At 45.1% G+C, this 19,292-nt stretch overlaps 1 protein-coding gene across 4 annotated transcripts in view; it reads right to left on the reverse strand.

Moving 5' to 3' along the window:
• Positions 1 to 15,929: 15,929 nt before the first annotated feature.
• Positions 15,930 to 19,292, reverse strand: part of LYN (LYN proto-oncogene, Src family tyrosine kinase) — a 142,948-nt gene continuing 139,585 nt past the window's right edge. For all 4 annotated transcript variants that reach the window (XM_063643300.1, XM_055286375.2, XM_055286376.2 and 1 more), the window contains one exon: positions 15,930 to 17,427. In XM_063643300.1, coding sequence (XP_063499370.1) covers positions 17,225 to 17,427 — 203 coding nt within the window. In that variant the 3' untranslated portion in view covers positions 15,930 to 17,224. The remainder of the gene's footprint in view (positions 17,428 to 19,292) is intronic.

The raw sequence follows: 19,292 nt of genomic DNA on the forward strand, positions 1-19,292 counted from the left end.
TGTATGAGACTAACCCAAGGAAAGAAAGGGAAGGACATTGTCCAGTCTATGCAAATAAGCGAGGGGTCACTGGTTGAGAATCTAAACAAAACCAGTTGATTAATTAGAAATAACACTTCCTAGAAAGTCTAATTCAAAGCCTGAGCACTGCCCTTCTCAGCTCCCATTCTCACTGCTATGCTGAGATTCCAGGAAATTTGTGCAGCTGATTTAATTCAACTCAGTTCAACAAAAGACAAGAGGAAAATAATCCATGTCCTGTGCAGCACGGGTCGCCGAGCCTCTCCACAGCTCTGTCTGGTGGGCAGAACACTGGAGGCCAGTGTCAGTCTTCACTGAGAATTCCCATTCTCCCTGCGATCTCTGCCTGGCTGTCCAAAATGTTCATTACAAAGTTAACATAGATGCCTGAAAACACCAGAGAGGCCGGACGTGGTGGCTCACACCTGTACTCCCAACACTTTGGGAGGCCAAGGCAGGAGGATCACTTGAGGTCAGGACCTCGAGACCAGCCTGGGCAACATGGTGAAACCCCATCTCGACTAGGAATACAAAAATCAGCTGGGCATGGCGGTAGTGCACCTGTAATCCCAGCTACCTGGAAGGCTGAGGTGAGATAATCACTTGAACCTAGGAGGTAGAGGTTGCAGTGAGCCGAGATCGTGTGCAGTGACAGAGCAAGACCCCATCTCAAAAAGAAAAAAAAGAGAGAGAACTCTGGAAGTTAAACTTGTACATTGGATAGGAGCTGGTATATCAAAGAAATGAAAACAGATTTCTTTCTGCTTTTTTAAGTATAAAAAGTATTATTCTTTTCTTTTCTTTTTTTTTTTTTCAGACGGAGTCTTGCTCTGTCGCCCAGGCTGGAGTGCGGTGGCGCAATCGTGGCTCACTGCAAGCTCCGCCTCCCGAGTTCATGCCATTCTCCTGCCTCAGCCTCCCGAGTAGCTGGGACTACAGGTGCCCCGCCACCACGCCCGGCTAATTTTTTATATTTTTAGTAGAGACGGGATTTCACCATGGTCTCAATCTCCTGACCTTGTGATCCGCCCGTTTCGGCCTCCCAAAGTGCTGGGATTACAGGCATGAGCCACCGCGCCCGGCAAAAAGTATTATTCTTTTCTTAAAGATCAGTCCAGTCCTTGTTTGGCATTCCTTGGTGTAATAACATGGGAGTTTCCCTGTGGAGTTTTACATTCACATTTACATAAGATTTTATTTTATTTTATTTATTATTATTTTTTTGAGACAGAGTCTCACTCTGTTGCCCAGGCTGGAGTGCAGTGGCGCAATCTTTGCTCACTGCAGCCTCCGCCTCCCAGGTTCAAGCGATTCTTACTCCTCAGCCTCCCAAGTAGCTGGGATTACAGGTGCCCGCTACCAAGTCCGGCTAATTTTTGTATTTTTAGTAGAGACGGGGTTTCACCATGTTGGCCAGGCTGGTCTCAAACTCCTGACCTCAAGTGATCCACCCACCTTAGCCTCCCAAAGTGCTGGGATTACAGGCATGAGACACCATGCCTGACCTATGTGAGACTTTAAATCTCATGCTCGCTGTTGAGCGTTGGTTTGAGATGTGTGCCTAGAGGAAAATCATCCCCCTCAGGTTCTCCTCTGTGAGGAGCTGCAGGGTTTTTCCTTCTTCCTCAACCTCAGACTTAGGCTGTGTCCTAGAAAGAAGGCCCTATTGTTTTAGTCCATAGCACTTGCCTGGAATTTTATATATCTGTGAATTCACTTCCTAAAGGAATGCTTTGTGACTTTATTAATTAAGAAGAAGAAAAGTATTTTTTATCTGACTCTTTGGAGTTGATAGTTTTAATCTAATTATCTAGTTTTTATGTTTTTCATACTTCCTTTTCCTTTATTTCCTACCAAGACTGCATGGAATGTAGAATATGGTTCTAACTCTGTCACCTAGGTTGGAGTGCAGTGGCACAATCTTGGCTGACTGCAACCTTTGCCTCCCGAGTTCAAGCGATTCTCCTGCCTCAGCCTACCAAGTAGCTGGGATCATAGGCATGTGCTACCACATCCAGCTAATTTTTTTATTTTTAGTAGAGACAGGGTTTCACCATGTTGGCCAGGCTGGTCTCAAACTCCTGACTTCAGGTGATCCACTCTCCTCAACCTCCCAAAGTGCTGGGATTACAGGTGTGAGCCACTGCACCTGGCCTGGTTAGAATATTTTTAAAGACAGATGGTCTTTAAGCCACTGCACCCAGCCTGGTTAGAATATTTTTAAAGACAGAAGCTGCTGTTTGGAGAGCTAAATAACATAAATCACTGTGGGATTTCATCTGTGTGTGTGTGTTGGGGTGGGTCATGTTTGTGCCTAGGTATTCTTTAAAATACAGTCATGTGTCACTCGAAGACATGGATACGTTCTGAGAAATGTGTCATTAGGTGATTTTGTCATGTGAATATCATAGAGTGTACTTACACAAACCTAGATGGTCCTGCCTACTGCACACCTAGGCTGTATAGTACAGCCTATTGCTCCTAGGCTGCAAACCTGTACCTCAGACTACTGTACTGAATACTGTAGGCAACTGTAACACAATGGTAAATGTTTGTGTATCTAAACATCTCAAAATATAGAAAAGGTCCAGTAAAGATATGGCATAAAAGATAAAAAATGGTATACCTATCTAGGGCACTTACCATGAATGGAGCTTGCAGGATGGAAGTTGCTCTGGGTGTGTCAGTGAGTGAGTGGTGAGTGAATGTGAAGGCCTAGGACATTACTGTGCACCACTGTAGACTTTATAAACACTGCACACTTAGGCTACACTACATTTATGAAAACTATTTATTCAATAATAAATTATATAATAATAAATTATTATAATAAATAATAATAAATTAGCTCTAGTTTACTATAACTTTTTAAATTTATAAACTTAAATTTTTAAACCTTCGACTCTTTTGTAATAGCTCTTAGCTTAAAACATAAACACATTGTATAGCTGTACAAAAATATTTTCTTTATATCCTTATGCTATAAGCTTTTTTCTATTTTTAAATTATTAAAAAATTTTTTAACCTTTTAAACTTTCTTGTTTTTTAACAAGAAGAAACAAGCACATACATTATCCTAGGCCTGCACAGGGTCGAGAATCATCAATATCACTGTCTTCCACCTCCACATCTTGTTCCACTGGAAGGACAAGCATGTAGCTGTCATCTCCTGTGATAACAGTGCTGTTTCTGGACACTTCCCGGAGTACCTGCCTGAGGCAGAAGGAGTACATTCTAGAATAATGATAAAGGCCGGGTGCAGTGGCTCACGCCTGTAGTCCCAGGACTTTGGGAGGCTGAGGCAGGCGGATCAATTGAGATCAGGAGTTCGAGACCAGCCTGGCTAACATGGAGAAACCCTGTCCCTACTAAAAATACAAAAACTTGCTGAGTGTGGTGGCAGGTGCCTGTAATCCCAGCTACTCAGGAGGCTAAGGCAGGAGCATTGCTTGAACCCGGGAGGCAGAGGTTGCAGTGACCCAAGATGGTGCCATCTCACTCCAGCTTGGATGACAGAGTGAGACTCTGTCTCAAAAAATAAAATAACAATAGAAAGTATAATACAGTAAATAAAGAAAGCAGGAACTGTCGTTTATTATCCAGTATCATGTACTGTGCATAATCCTATGCACTGTACTTTTTTTTTTTGAAATGGAGTCTCCCTTTGTCGCCCAGGCTGGAGTGCAACCTCCGCCTCCCAGGTTCAAGCAATTCTACTGACTCAGCCTTCTAACTAGCTGAGATTACAGGCGTGCGCCACCATGCCTGGCTAATTTTTGTATTTTTAGTAGATACGGCGTTTTGCCATGTTGGTCAGGCTGGTCTCGAACTCCTGACCTCATGATCTGCTCGCTTCGGCCTCCCAAAGTGCTGGGATTATAGGCGTGAGCCACCGTGCCCAGCCGCACTGTACTTTCATATGACTGGCTGTGTAGTAGGTTTGTTTATACCAGCATCACCACAAACAGGTAAGACAGACATTATGATGGCTATTTTTCAGGTCCTTTGTAATCTTATGAGACCATCATCATTGACCAAAACAGATTATTATACCCTAAGTCACTGTACATTCCAACTAGTCCCAGCACCCAGCACAGGGCTTGGCACACAGTAGGTCATCAGTGAATATAAGCTGGGGACAGGGGCTCACAATTGTAATTCCAGCACTTTGGGAGGCTGAGGTGGGAGGATTGCTTGAGCCCAGAAGTTTGAGGCTGCAGTGTGGTATGATTGTGCCACTGCACTCCAGCCTGGGTGATGGAGTGAGAACCTGTCTTAAAAATAAATAGCTGGCGGCCAGGTGTGGTGGCTCAAGCCTGTAATCCCAGCACTTTGGGAGGCTGAGGCGGGCAGATCACCTGGGGTCAGGAGTTCGAGACCAGCCTGGCCAACATGGTGAAACCCCATCTCTACTAAAAATATAAAAATTAGCCAGGTGTGGTGGCTCATGCCTGTAATCACAGCTACTGGGGAGGCTGAGGCAGGAGAATCACTTGAACCCGGGAGGCAGAGGTTGCAGTGAGCTGAGATCATGCCATTGCACTCCAGCCTGGGTGACAAGGGTGAGACTCTGTCTCAGAAAAAATAATAATAATAAAATAAAATAAATAGCTGGGTGTAGTGGTCTGCTTGTAGTTCCAGCTACTTGGGAGGCTGAGGGAGGAGGATCACTTGAGTCCAGGAATTCTGGGTTGTAGTGTGCTATGCCTATCAGTTGTCTGCACTAAGTTTGTCATCAATTTCATGGCCTCCCGGGAGTAGGAGACCACCAGGTTCTCTAAGGAGAGGTGAACCAGCCCAAGTTGGAAATGGAGCAGGTCAAAACTGCCATACTGGTCAGTAGTGGGATCTCACCTGTAAATAGCTACTGCACTCCAGCCTGGGCAGCGTAGTGAGATCCTATCTCTATTTTAGATAATAAATAATTTTTTTTCTTTCTTTTTATTTTTTTTTTTTGAGACAGGGTCTCTGTCGCCCCGGCTGGAGTGGAGTGGGATGATCTCGGGTCTTTGCAACCTCCACCTCCTGGGTTCAAGCGATTCTCGTGCCTCAGCCTCCCAAGTAGCTAAGATTATAGGCACACACTGCCATTCCTGCTAATTTTTGTAATTTTTTTTTTTTTTTAGTATAGATAGAGTTTCTCTATGTTCCCCAGGCTGGTCTCAAATTTCTGGGCTCAAGTGACCCACCTCCCTCGGCCTCCCATAGTGCCGGGATTATAGGCGTGAGCCACTTTGTCTGGCCAATAAATAAATATTGGTTGACTGAATAAACTGATAAAAGAGACTATGGTATTCTATTGTTATACATTTTCCAAAATTCAGATTAATTCACTCCTATTTCTTGTCCAAGAGTTCTGGTTTCTTTAGGAAAGGTAAATGGTTTTAAACAACAACACTGACAAAAAAATACACAATCTCTGAGGATTGTGCCAAGAAATAATAGCAAAGTGTTTTGGCTCCTGAAATCATTTTATGTTAAAAAAAAAAAAAAGCCTGGAATATTTACGTACCCCTTGGAATAATAACATAGTGGAAGGTGATCACTCGAGACAGTAATTACTACCTCTGCCTATGTGGGCGCAAGAATGTGGCTGACACGCGTGTGTACATAGTGTTTTTCCATGACCAGAGGAAAGATGAGTGGCTATCAAGGGGGTGGCATGGCTCTCGCACAGTTGCGACTCCACCATCCCGTTTGAAGCTGGGGTCCTGCTGCCTGAGGAGCTGACAGGCCCAGCAGGGTACCTGCTCAGGGAGCCAGAGGAGTATTTGAGGAGATGCTGCCCCTTTCTCGCTTCTCTCTCTCTGGCTTACACTGTCCTGGTTTTAAGCCCCCACGAAGCAGCCAGTGAGGCCGCGCCACCGCACTGGCCCCCACAATCGCATTTCCTTCTTGTAAACTGTATCACCACCCAGTGTTCGCAGTGATTTTAGTGACACCCCTTCCCACTTGCTAGGAACAACATAGTCAGATATGCACTCACAGATCTTTTATTTTTTGTTTTTTGAGATGGAGTCTTGCTCTGTCGCCCAGGCTTGAGTGCAATGGCGTGATCTTGGCTCACTGCAACCTCCACCTCCTGGGTTCAAGTGATTCTCCTTCCCCAGCCTCCCCAATAGCTGGGATTACAGGCACCTGCCATCATGCCCGGCTAATTTTTGTATTTTTGTAGAGACGGGGTTTCACCATGCTGATCAGGCTGGTCTCAAACTCCTGACCTCAGGTGATCCAACCACCTCAGCCTCCCAAAGTGCTGGGATTACATGTGTGAGCCACTGTGCCTTGCCTCAAATCATTTTTCTGAGTTGAGATGCAACAGTCCCCAAATCAGGCAGAGCAAGTCTTCAGTAAACCCAGGCTCAGGGAGGCTCACACGGGCCAGCGAGGCCCGGGCCTGTGGCTGGGCTGCAAAAGGGGCCATGGCAGTGACCAGGCTGTGAACTGTCCCTGCAGGAGGCTAGGGCTGAGTTGGGGAAAGCTTGGCGTCCTCACGCATCGGCGCAGTCTGATGTGCTCTGGTTGCCTCTGTTTTCTGAGAGACTGAGTGTTGTGGGCTGAATGTGTCCCCACGATTCATACATCAAAGTCCTCAGCTTCAGTGCCTCAGAATGTGTGTGCATTTGGAGATAGGGTCTTTACAGTGGTCATTCAGTTCAAATGAGGTCATTTGGATGGGCCCCCATCTTCCAGGACTGGTGCTGTTATAAGAAGAGGGAATTTGGACACGACTCACACGAAGAGAAGACTGAGAAGCTCAGGGAGAAGGCCTCGGGAGGGCTAGGCCAGGGCAGAGGCCGAGGAGAAAGCAGCGCTGGCTGCACCTTGAACTCCACTTGTAGCCACCAGAACTGGGCGAGAATAAATGTCTATTGTTGAAGCCTCCTGGTCTGTGGTACTTTGTTATGGCAGCCCTAGCAAACTAAGATGCTGAGCTTCAGCAGAAGTCCTTGGTGCTGGCTGACATTGTTTTTACCACGAGCATCCTGGTAAAAAGATCCAGGATCGGAGGCGGGTGCTGTCTTGGAGATGGCTAGAGCATAGCTTCCACACTGGGCAGGATGGTCATGCTTGGCAGTGTGCACCGATGGCTCAGAGCAACCACCAGGATGTCCCTGGGGAAGCTACCACGGCTTTCTGCCAGTGTGTGGCTCTGATGGCACCATGGTGCAGGACTTCTATTTGCTCATTTCTCCCACACTTCCCTCCGCTGTTCGGAGCTGTTTGCTCTGTGTGTACAGTCAGTTCCGGGGCTTCCGGGATGCTGTGTGGCTGCCTCTGCTACACAGATGGAGCCATCCACGGGCCCTACCTGAGGCCCAGCATCTCTGCCCTCCTCCTCTTCCTTCCTGGCTATCTCAGCAGGACATTCCCTTTTCTCCCTTCTCTTTAACCCTTTGCAAGCCTTTCTTTCTGCTGCCACTTTGCAAAAATAGCTTGTTTTAGAGGCACTTTAAGTGCTGGGGGTGAGAGGCCAGTGTGGCCCAATCCCTGCCCTCAGAGAACTTATGCCCTTCTGAGGACAAAACCCATCCCTGGTCTGCCCTGATTTTGTTCCCCTGCTCTGCTGCTGCCTTTGACATGTGCCTTAAGCATGCTTTTTATTTCCTATATTCTGATGCTTAGACATTGGGGCCCTGCTGACCTGGAGATACTGCCCCTCCCAGGGTAGCGGACTCCTAGAGAGAGCAAACAACTCACCGGGGAGCTCACCATTCAAATGCAAAGCAACCAATCCGGAGCCGCCCATTCCCACCACCTCCTCCATGGGACTCTCACACTCTGGACCCTTATCTGCCCTCCTAATCCCTCCAGGGCCAGGACCAGGTGACTAGGGACAGCCCCTATGCCCAGCCCTTAAGCTATTCAAACCAGCCAACCCTGAGTCTGCTTTCCTGCTAGGTCCTTCCCACAGAAACCACAGTAAAAGCTCTTTCCCACATTTCCCCTTGGCTCCCTCTGCCTCCTGACCCACCCTGGTGCTTCCCCGTGTGGCCTGCATGCTGCGGTGAACCTCCTCTTGAGAACTGTGAGTAGCAAACTCTTTTCAACAACAGTTGTCTCCTGATCTGTTGGTTTCACCACACCTGAGTAATAATAAAACCCGCGTGTAAACACAGTGTCGAGCAGCCACTCCTCATGGAGCCCTTGCCCCCGGCCCTGGGGGCCAAACAGTGGGTGGCCTACACAGCAGAAATTCCTCCTCTCACAGTTCTGGAGACAGGGAGCCTGAGATCAAGGTGTCGGCAGGGTTGGTTTCTCTGAAGGCTTGAGGGAAGTTCTGTTCCAGCCTCTCTTCTTGGCTTGGCGATGGCCGTCTTCTCCCAGGCTCTTCACATAGTCTTCCTTCTATGTGGGTCTGACTCTTCCCATGGTTCTTTTCATAAGGACACCAGTCATACTGGATTAGGGGCCAGCCTACTCCAGTGTGACCTCATCTTAACCGGTTACATCTATATTAACCCTATTTGCAGGTAAGGTCACATAAGGTACTGGCAGTTAGGACTTCAGAACGTCATTTTGGGAGAACAAAATTCAACTCATAATAGCTGCCAACCCCAAAATCTAATTCCCTAGTTGAGTTTCTTCAGAGTTCTTATTTGAATACTAGAATCAATGTCATGGTGGCTCCCGCAGAAGTCCCAGCTCACATCTGAAGTCCCTGCCTTAGGAGGCTGAGGCAGGAGGGTCACTTGAGCCCAGGAGTTTGAGGCTGCAGTGACCTATGATTGCACCAATGCACTCCAGTCCACTCCAGACAGAGTGAGATCCTATCTCTAGAAAAATAAAAATAAGGCCAGGCTCAGTGGCTCACGCATGTAATCCCAGGACTTTGGGAGGCTGAGGCAGGTGGATCACAAGGTCAGGAGTTCAAGACCAGCCTGGCCAACATGGTGAAACCCCGTCTCTACTAAAAATACAAAAATTAGCTGGGTGTGGTGGCAGGCGCCTGTAATCCCAGCTATTTGGGAGGCTGAGGCAGGAGAATCGCTCGAACCCAGGAAGCGGAGGTTGCAGTGAGCCAAGATCGCGCCACTGCATTCTAGCCTGGGCGACAGAGTGAGACTCCATCTCAAATACATACATACATACATACATACATACATACATACATACATACATAAAATGTCACAGATGGGGGTGGTGTTAAAAAACAAAACAAAACAAAAAACAAGCAGACTTTTGCACCCTACCCCAAATCCAGAGAAACTCAATCTCTGGGTGCTAGGGAACACCCTCGGAGGGTCTGCTGCTAGAACATCTCCCACAGCAGGCCACATGGAGCTTGGGCTCTCATTTCTCCTCCATTGGGACCGCCATAATGGCCTCCTCATAGGATTTCCTTCAATCTCTCCCTCACACTGCCCACTCACTGGAATTCATAACATGCTTTTCCGACATTGCATCTTATTTTACATCTTGATTCAACAAACTTCTTGATTTCATGTCTTTATTTCACAAACATTGGCTTCGCTACATGCCTGGCTTAAAATGAAATATCCTTGCATTTATTCCTCACAACAGCCCTATGAGGTAAGGACTTTCATCGTCCCCACTTTGCAGCTGAGCACGATAAGCAGAGCTGGGCCGGGACACCAGCAGTGTGGCTCTGGGCCATGGTGCGTCGCCTCCATGCTGCCCTTCTTGGAGAGGCCGTTCTCCACCGTGGAGTGCTCCCACCAGCATGGTCTGAGAAGCTCATGGTCACCTGGGACAGTACCTTCTCTCCAAGGCGTGGTCTCATGCTGCCTTACCAGGTTTCCCGCTGCTCAGCACCTGGACATCCAGTGGGTCTGAAAGGGGGTCCCTGACCAACAATGTCAGCTGCCATTCCTCACTTCCATTCCAGATCTACACCCCAGAGCAGAAACCCTGGCGGGGCACCCAGCAATCCATTACAATGTGCCTTCCTGGCGATTCAGAGGCATGCTCCGGCCCTTATTCTACAAGTCTGGGGGGCTCTGTCCTTTGATGACCCCATACCTTCCTGCCCTCCTCTGCCCTGACTGTATTCCATTCCTGAAAATTCTCCTTGATGTCTCCTTTTTGGCTGCCACTGACCTGTCCATCCTTTAAGGCCAAACCTGAATGTCACTTTATTTAGGAAGCTTTTTTTTTTTTCCTTATCTCCTTTCCTGTCCTCCTAACCATACTTTATACCTATTTTTTCCTCCCTGTAACAGTTTCCTTGCTGTACCTTATGTCATCGTACTTGTCACCATAAAGCAGGCCATTTAAGGCCAATGTCTGTGTCCCTCACACACCTACTGCGGTTCCTGTGTTCAAGGAAGTGCTGGATTAACCATTGTATGGAACCAATACCATTAGCCCACGGAGGACATGAGTTCAAGTTACAGTGACAGAAAAAGACCAGGGCAATTACTTTGAAAAAAAAAAAAAGAGTTTTACAAAGCAGGATTCAAAACATAATTCTTTGACAGAGCCAATGCTTTAAAATGATTTCATTGCTCTCTCCCATTGAATGGAGAAACTTCTGTGCTGTGGTATCTGGCAATTCCTGTCCTTTCAGGCACAGCCTAACACTTATACACCAAAGTGACTTGTCCAGGGCAGGTAAGACTGGAGGAGCTGCCATCAAGGCTTCAGACCTGAAGGTTATGCTCCTGTGTGGTCTGACTTCCATGTGACAGAGGAGCATCTCTTCTTAGGTGTGGCCTTTCAGCGCTCCTAATGTAGCCTAGGACTGCATTTCTTCACCGTCTGAGCTCCCATAGCATGCTGGGAGCTCTTGTGGTCAGCTGAAACCACCAGATTCACCCCCCGCCCCGCCACTTGGACTGCTACATCTCAGACTACGCCAGGGCAGTATTTGATCAGAGATTATATGATTAATAGCATACATATATGATTAGCAGCATACATATTTTTGCATTTTTGAATGTGGATGCATAAAATGGGTTTTTCTGGGCCACAATCTGGATGTCCTCTGTTTGAATCAAATCCACCCCTGAAACTAAAAGGTCTTGCACATTCTTCGAGCTGTTGGGGTGCAGGTCCACATGCCCTTATCCATAATGCTGAAATCCAAAAGACTCTACAACTCAAATGGTCTTTTAAGAACTCATTTGGTGGCAAAACCTGAGCTGAAGCTATTTAATAGGCTATAGTCAATTCCACTTAGTGTGAATATTCAGGCATTTTTATGCATATATGTTTTGATTAAAGATTTCTTCCTTGGCTGGCGCGCTGGATCACACCTGTAATCTCAGCACTTTGGGAGGCTGAGGCAGGCGGATCACCTGAGATCAGGAGTTCAAGACCAGCCTGGCCAACGTGGTAAAACCCCATCTCTACTAAAAAATACAAAATTAGCTGGGCATGGTGGCACATGCCTGTAATCCCAGTTACTCGGGAGGCTGAGGCAGGAGAATCATCTGAGCCCGGGAGGTAGAGGTTGCAGTGAGCTGAGATCTTACCACTGCACTCAAGCTTGGGTGACAGAGCGAGACTCCATCTCAAAACAAAACAAAACAAAACAACAAAAAAGATTTCTTCCTCAGTGTTCACTGAGGCTTTACCACCAAATATTCAACATACTCACTGTATTAATCTTTTTTATTTGTTTTTATTTTTATTTATTTATTTATTTTGAGATGAAGCCTCGCTCTCTTGCTCAGGCTGGAGTGCAGTGGCATGATCTCAGCTCACAGCAACCTCCGCTTCCCGGGTTCAAGCGATCCTCCTGCTTCAGCCTCCTGAGTAGCTGGAATTACAGGCATGGACCACCATGCCCCGCTAATTCTTTTTGTATTTTTAATAGAGACGGGGTTTCATCATGTTGTCCAGTCTGGTCTCGAACTCCTGACCTTTGGTGATCCACCCGCCTTGGCCTCCTGAAGTGCTGGGATTACAGGCATGAGCCACCGTGCTTGGCCCTAATCTTTTTTTAAAAAATCTGAAATCAAAAACATACCTGACCCTAAGGGTGGTAGATAAGGGATAAAGAACCTATTGGCAAAGCCCAGCATAAGTCTAACAATAATAATAATAAAAAAAATCACAGATAATTTTCTTGCTGTGTGACATGGTATCTACTTTTGGGGCTGTAGATTAAGGCCTCTTTTATTTCTAAAAGTTCTGTGTTAACATTGAACATTGGCCAATCTAGATTATTTCTAAAGTCCTTCCAAAGACCTAGAGATAGAGGCCGCCAAGATTCCCCGTCATTTCCCCCTTAAAGAGAAATATTCAAGATCCATGAATATCTGTGGCCATCTCAGGAATTCTGTGACAGTTTTTGGCACTCTGACTTGAAGTATTTAATAGATTTATCAGCACACAGGAAATTAAATTGGAAGGCTTTCCTCTTACACGTCTATCAAGTTAAAACTTTTTGGGATAAAATTTTTATCAGTTTTAGTAATATTCATGTTATGAAATGGAACATAAATGCTATTAAAACTTAATTTTTTTATTTATTTATTTTTATTTTTTTTTTTTGCAGAGACACGGTCTCATAATGTTGTCCTGGCTGGTCTCAAACTCCTGGCCTCAAGTGATCGTCCCGATTGAGCTCCCCCAAAGTATTGTGATTATAGGTGTGAGCCACTGTAGCTGGCCAAAACATTTTATTCTGAAGTGTAGTCTCTACAAACTGTCTTTAAAAGTGTGAATGGTAAGTTAAATTCTTGCATGACTTTTCTTCCCAAATAAAATTACTTAAGGAAAAATTTCCCCTCCCATCTGTGTGGGCTCAAATGGTGCATCTTTTAAGTAATACCCTTGCCTACTCAGAACACTCAACTGCGTCAGGGAGATTCTACACAAAGGTGTTTCACTGGTTTTATTTCACAAGGAAACAATATGAAGCGAAGCCAATCTATTCCTTCTGTGGCTTTAAATACTCCCGATCTCTCAGCTGTGAAATAGTGATAGCATTGTCCAGATCTTCCAGGGTTGTTGTGTGAGTTAGAGATAATTTTTATAATTTGCCAAAGCACAAGAGGGCCCTGAGTAAAGAATGTGTGTATGGGTGTCTTTGTATGTTTATAATTACCATTTCCATCAGGAAGAACAGCAAGACTTCACTTAATCTAAAATATTCGTGGAGTTAAAATGTAGGGAATAGAGAACTACAATCTCTCTTCCACTAGCCAGAAGTGGAAAATAAAGGAAGATGCTAAGAGGAAAGCTGGGCGGTTTGATCTCATCTAAGAGGTGTTCTTGACTGAGGAAGCAGGAGACGTCCGAGAACCGGCTGTGGAACCTGGCAGTGACAGTCAGAAGAGCTGGGGAGTGAGCCCTAGGACCAGCATTTAATTTATTTGAAGGTGTCAGAAGCTGAGGTTGCAGAATTGGGTCCTTTTAGCAGCTACCGCCCCTGGATGTAGTTTGTGAGAGGAAGGGGAATAAAGAGAAAGCAGACCCCGACCAGGCACAGTGGCTCACACTTGTAATCCCAGCACTTTGGGAAGCTGAGGCAGGATGATTGCCTGAAGTCAGGAGTTCGAGACCAGCCTGGCTAACGTAGTGAAACCCCATCTCTACTAAAAATACAAAAATTAGCCAGGCGAGATGGTGTGTGCCTGTAGTCCCAGCTACTAGGGAGGCTGAGGCAGGAGAATCGCTCCAACCAGAGAGGGGGAGGTTGTAGTGAGCTGAGATCACACCACTGCAACTCCAGCCTGCATGACAGAGTGAGACTCTGTCTAAAAAAAAAAAAAAAGAGAAAGCGAGAAAGCAGACCCCACAAGCTGGCTTGGAAATGAGCTTATATTTATGATGCTTTCAGTGCCCTCGATCTATCCCTGGTGTAGGCAACAAAACTAATTCCCTCCTTTTAGTTATTATCCCTTTATGCACCCTTGGGACAGCTAGGGCTGCTGGCTTCTGTGGCAGTGAATTTCCCCTAGAAGGGGGCTTGGACAGTACACGTTCCCAGTGGCTCATCAGAAGTACTTTCTGCAAGGGGATTCTGTAGAACCTCAGGAGGTATGCCTGGAGAAGCCACGGAAGGCCCACGTGGCCCCTACTACTAAGGACACCGGTTTCTAGCCTGTGAGTCTCCTTTAGGTTCAGTGAGCTTCATGTTCACCAGGAAGGAAGGCACATTTTTTTTCCTCCTTCCTTCTCTTCCACTCCCCTTTGAGAAATGAAACCATCTGAGGAAAAAGAAGGCTGGGCTTTGTAATATGGGTCAAACCAAATGGTGACTTTCAAGACTGAGCATACATTATATTCGCCAGGGAAGGGTTTTTTGTTCCTGTTTGTTTTTTTTTTTTTTTTTTTTGAGACAGGGTCTCACTCTTTTTTTTTTTTTTTTTTTTTTTTGAGATGGAGTCTTGCTCTGTCCCCCAGGCTGGAGTGCAGTGGCGCGATCTCGGCTCACTGCAAGCTCCGCCTCCCGGGGTTCACGCCATTCTCCTGCCTCAGCCTCCCGAGTAACTGGGACTACAGGCGCCCGCCAACACGCCCTGCTAATTTTTTGTATTTTTAGTAGAGACGGGGTTTCACCGTGTTAGCCAGGATGGTCTCGATCTCCTGACCTCGTGATCCGCCCGCCTCGGCCTCCCAAAGTGCTGGGATTACAGGCTTGAGCCACCGCGCCCGGCCGAGACAGGGTCTCACTCTTGCCCAGGTTGGAGTGCAGTGGGACGATCATGGCTCACTGCAGCCTTGACTTCCTGGGCTCAAGCAATCCTCCCACCTCAGCCTCCCGAGTAGCTGGGACCACAGGTGTGTGCCACCACACTTAGCTAATTTTTAAAATTTTTTGTAGAGACAGAGACTTGCTGTATTGTTTAGGCTGGTGTCTAACTCCTGAGCTGAAGTGATCCTCCTGACTTAGCCTCCCAAAGTGCTGAGATTACAGGCATGAGCCACTGTGTCTAGTTGACTGGGGAAGCTTTTAAAATAGACTGACATACATCTCCCGCTGCACAACAGCTAAGTCAGAATCTTGGAGGTAGGGAGTATGGATTCTGTCTTTCCAGTTCTCTACAATAACCTGAGGTGTGATGACATGAGCCATTTTGCACACCATTGGAGACCCGAAAATGCCACAAACACTTATTCAGCCCCTCATTATGCCTGTCTGTCACAGGGAGGCTGGAAACCTATCGCTAAGTAAAGAGACTGCGTGTGCTGTTTGTTCATCAAGGGAACATGTGACTTCCACACATGCTGGACACCAGAGATGAGGCCCAAGCTGGTGAAGGGAAGGATCACATGCTTGATTGAGAGGGAAAGTCAAGTGGAAAATGGCAAGAAGAGGAGGAACTGGGAGAAGCAAAACAAGGTGAAGATAAATTTAATAATTTTCTTTAAATAAATTTGTTATGCTAAAAAAGAAAAACCTCTAGTCATTTTCTAGAGACTTCTTTTTGCCTTAGGGATTCTTTGTAGTTCCTCTCCATGTAACATATTGGGTAATACTTGTGGTTCTGAAATAAAATGCGAGCAGGGGGGTGTACACAGAAAACTTACCACTGAATCAAGGGACCAACTGTGCAGACATTATGTAACGATAATATTCTATCATTGTGAACATGGCACTTGTGAATCAATAATTTTAGAATATTTTAGAAAGGACATTTTAAAAAATCACATAGGAAACAAAGTTAAAATTTAGAGAAAAGTAGAATATTTTATCCCATCTTCTACGCACCTCAAGCCGAAACAAAACACACAGAATGAAATTTTAATGATGCCTGTTAAGCCTATTTGAAAACAAATTCTATCTGGCCCCCATAAACGGATGTTTAGGCGTTGAGGTGATCAACTCCTTGGTTCTCCAATCTGAAATGTTCAAAGGAAGGAGGTAGAACTTGGGCAAGTTTAAAGCATGTAGCTCTGTTGAATCACTTCTAACCACCCTGCCCCCAGCTGATGACCAATTTTTACACTGACCACAGCTGAAAATGTAAATGCAAATAAAAAGCTTGAGATGTTATTGGACGAGGTGTATTAAAATAAAATCAAAAATAGAAATATTAGGTATATACACAACAGCATAAGTGAAACATATCATGTGATACAGAAGTTTCCATTCAAAGCCTACAGGAGAAAAATTTAGTGAGCAGAACTGCTTTGAACCTCCTGCTACCATGGCTTATTAGAGCCTCGCAGTCACTTATGTTCCTTCATATCCTTGGGTATAAATAGTCTCATACACATGCTACACAATTTAGAAAAGATTGCTGAATCATAAAAATAGCCCCGAATGTGGCACTTTGGCTTTCTAGAGTACAGCTAAAATTAATGCATGATCTTTAACAATGTTCAAATCTTTGAAGCAACAAAGGAAACTCATGTTTTAGAAGGCCCTACGAGGTTCTTCAGAGATTAGAATCTTAGTTCTTCCAAACTACATTGTCAAAACAAATCTGGACATAGAAAATTGTGGAAATGAAAAAGCTGGACTCTTAAAAAGATTCCTTCTAAACACAGAGCAGTTTCTGAGGCTCTTCTCCCTTTCCTGGGAGGTCCAGGTGAGCCCGGTGCCTTCGGGTGAGCAGACAGGGCAGCTGTGCGTGCTCACGGGCTCCTCCTGCTGGAAGAGAGAGAGATGTGCATGCCACTCCTATGGCATGTCTAGCAGGTCTGAGCAGTGTTCATAGAAGAAAAATGTTTTAACAGTCTCAGATTTTGGGAGGTAGGGGGAAAAAAAACATTGAAATCTGGGAAAGACATTTTTAATCTGCTGACTTCACCTGCAAAATCTAACAGGTTGGATTAGTTTTTTTTTTTTTTTTTTTTTTTTTTTTTTTTTTTAAACGAGTAAGCCAAAGCATAGAGAAAATACAAAGAAATGTCATGCTATGTATCCGGTTATTTTAGCTTTATAAATGAGTTTAGTTCTGAAATTATTGGGGATTCATTGCAATGGTCTCTGCAACTTTGAGTCCTATGTCCAATTGTAAACAGAGAGCTAGTTGGGTGCCTTTTTGGAGAGAATAGGTGTTTTCTTCTCAAACGGCTGCACTCAGATGTTGTCAAGCAGAGCAAGATTACCAGCTGCTGAGGGCAAGTCCAAGCTGCAACTGAGTGGAGCATCCATCTAAGAGTACAGAATACTTTCCCATTTAGAGGGTGTTCTTCCTGAGTAATTTAGCCTCTATTTCAGGATCCAGGCACGGCAGATGATCCCCACACATGAAATAATAAGTGCAACCAGTGATGGTTACTTTTCCTCTCTAAATGAGGCAGCCACCCCTGCCAAATGGACGGGTCTCCCTATGCTCTAAGGCTGCTGCTGGTACTGCCCTTCCGTGGCTGTGTAGAAATCATCCAGGACGCTCTGTAAGTAATCAAATGTTGGTCTCTCTTCTGCCTTTTCTTTCCAGCACATTTTCATAATGTCATAGAGCTCATCTGGGCAGTTCTCCACACGGGGCATCCTGTAGCCCTGGGACAGGGCGGTCATCACGTCGGCATTAGTTCTCCCTAGGGTGGAAAAAAACAAAAACCCATGCCGTTTAGAAACCTGGCAGAGGGTCAAGCACTGCAGTGGTCTTTTTGCTCCTCACATCCTGCAACCATGATTGAAACAAGCTTTACTGAGGCTGTTAGGGGTTGAACAGCATCCTTCCAAAATTCCTAGGTTGAAATCCTAACCCCGAGTACACCTCAGAATTGACCGCACCATATTTAGAGATAAGGCCTTTATAGAGGTAACTAAGTTAAAATGAGGCCATTTGGGTGGGTTTTAATCCAATATGACTAGTATCCTTATAAGAGGAGATTAGAACACAGACTAGTACAGGGGAAAGACCATGTGAAGACACAGGGAGAAGGCAGCCATCTACAAGTCCAGGAGAGAGGCCTCAGGAAAAACCAACCCGGCCAGCACCTTGACCTTGGACTTGGAAACTCCAGAACCCTGGAAAAATAAATGTCTGTTGTTTAAATTATCCAGTGTGTTGTACTGTTATGGCAGCCCTTGCCAACTAATATAGAAGCTAAGGAAATTTCTACAAGCAACTCAATAAATACATTTTAGCATGGAGGGGATCAAGACAGCATTCAGTTTGCCAGAATTTGTTAAGTAGGAGTCACAGCCATGTTCTCTTTAATAACAAAAGGATACTGGACTTGCCTCACATTTCAGATAAGTCACCCATATCTAATCCTGACTCTCAACTTTAATTACGTTTGCAGGGTAGCATGCTTTCAGCTTCAACCTGTAGTATATTTATGAAAAAAATAATTTTACCACATATTATCTTATACAGACATTTTTCAAAAATTGGCTTTTCATTTAATAATTGGTATTTTCATTTACTTAAAGTCAGCATCCTTAAGTCAGCCCAACAAATTGGTTACATGCTTGCCAAATAGTTAAAAACTTAGGGATTAATTTGGAAAATAACGATGGTTCAGTTAATCTGAAGGACACTTGTCTGTAGTTTGTGCTACATATCTTGTGGATGTCACTGTCTTTTAAGAGCAAGATATTAATTGAGGAGGAAAACTGAACCCCAATCATAGTCTCAAGTGGAGCTACTTCACAGATGCAGTTAACTGTTCCAATCTGCAGTACCTGGCCAGAGTGACAGCTCACTCTGACTCTGGATTTGCATATTCTTGACCTCCAGGAGAGAAGTAAGGTGCTCATTACTCCTCTAGAGCTCTGCAAAAGGCCTGGTAATATAGAATGTTTTTAATGTGGTCAAATATCTCCGGGTAATTCAGAAGCTGAACTGTCAATCTTTGATCCTGAGAATAGCTTTAAGGGGTAAAAAAGATCATTATAATAATAACATTTTCCTGCATGATAAAGGAGATTAATCCTTTAATTATGTGCTCATCTAGCAGTATCTATCCACACCTGTATGTTTTGCATATTTTGTGGATACCCTGTTCTGTAGGATGTGAACTTCTCTAAAGAAGACTGTATGTCACGCAAAGTATATACAATATCTGGCATATGAGAGGGGCTCCATTCCTCACAATGAATTTCCTTTCCATAGCTATCTCTTTTTCAAAGCTGTAGATTTTACCATCAGTGGTCACTGGAAGGATTCTAAATAAGTGGCAGCTTCAGGGGAAATGGTTTTTTTTTTACCAGATTTGAAACAGAACCTTCTTTTGAATGTATTTTCTAATCAGTGTTTTTCAAATTGCGGGGCACTATCTGCATTTGGGATCAACAAATTGATTTTTTTAGGGTACTACCAGTATTTTCTTTTTCTTTTTTTTTTTTGTTTGAGGCAGAGTCTCCCTCTTTCACCCAGGCTGGAGTGCAGTGGAGCGATCTTGGCTCACTGCAACCTCCGCCTCCCAGGTTCAAGCGATTCTCCTGCCTCAGC

The sequence above is a fragment of the Symphalangus syndactylus genome, chromosome 7 (assembly GCF_028878055.3).
Source record: "Symphalangus syndactylus isolate Jambi chromosome 7, NHGRI_mSymSyn1-v2.1_pri, whole genome shotgun sequence".
In the NCBI taxonomy this organism is placed as follows: Eukaryota; Metazoa; Chordata; class Mammalia; order Primates; family Hylobatidae; genus Symphalangus; species Symphalangus syndactylus.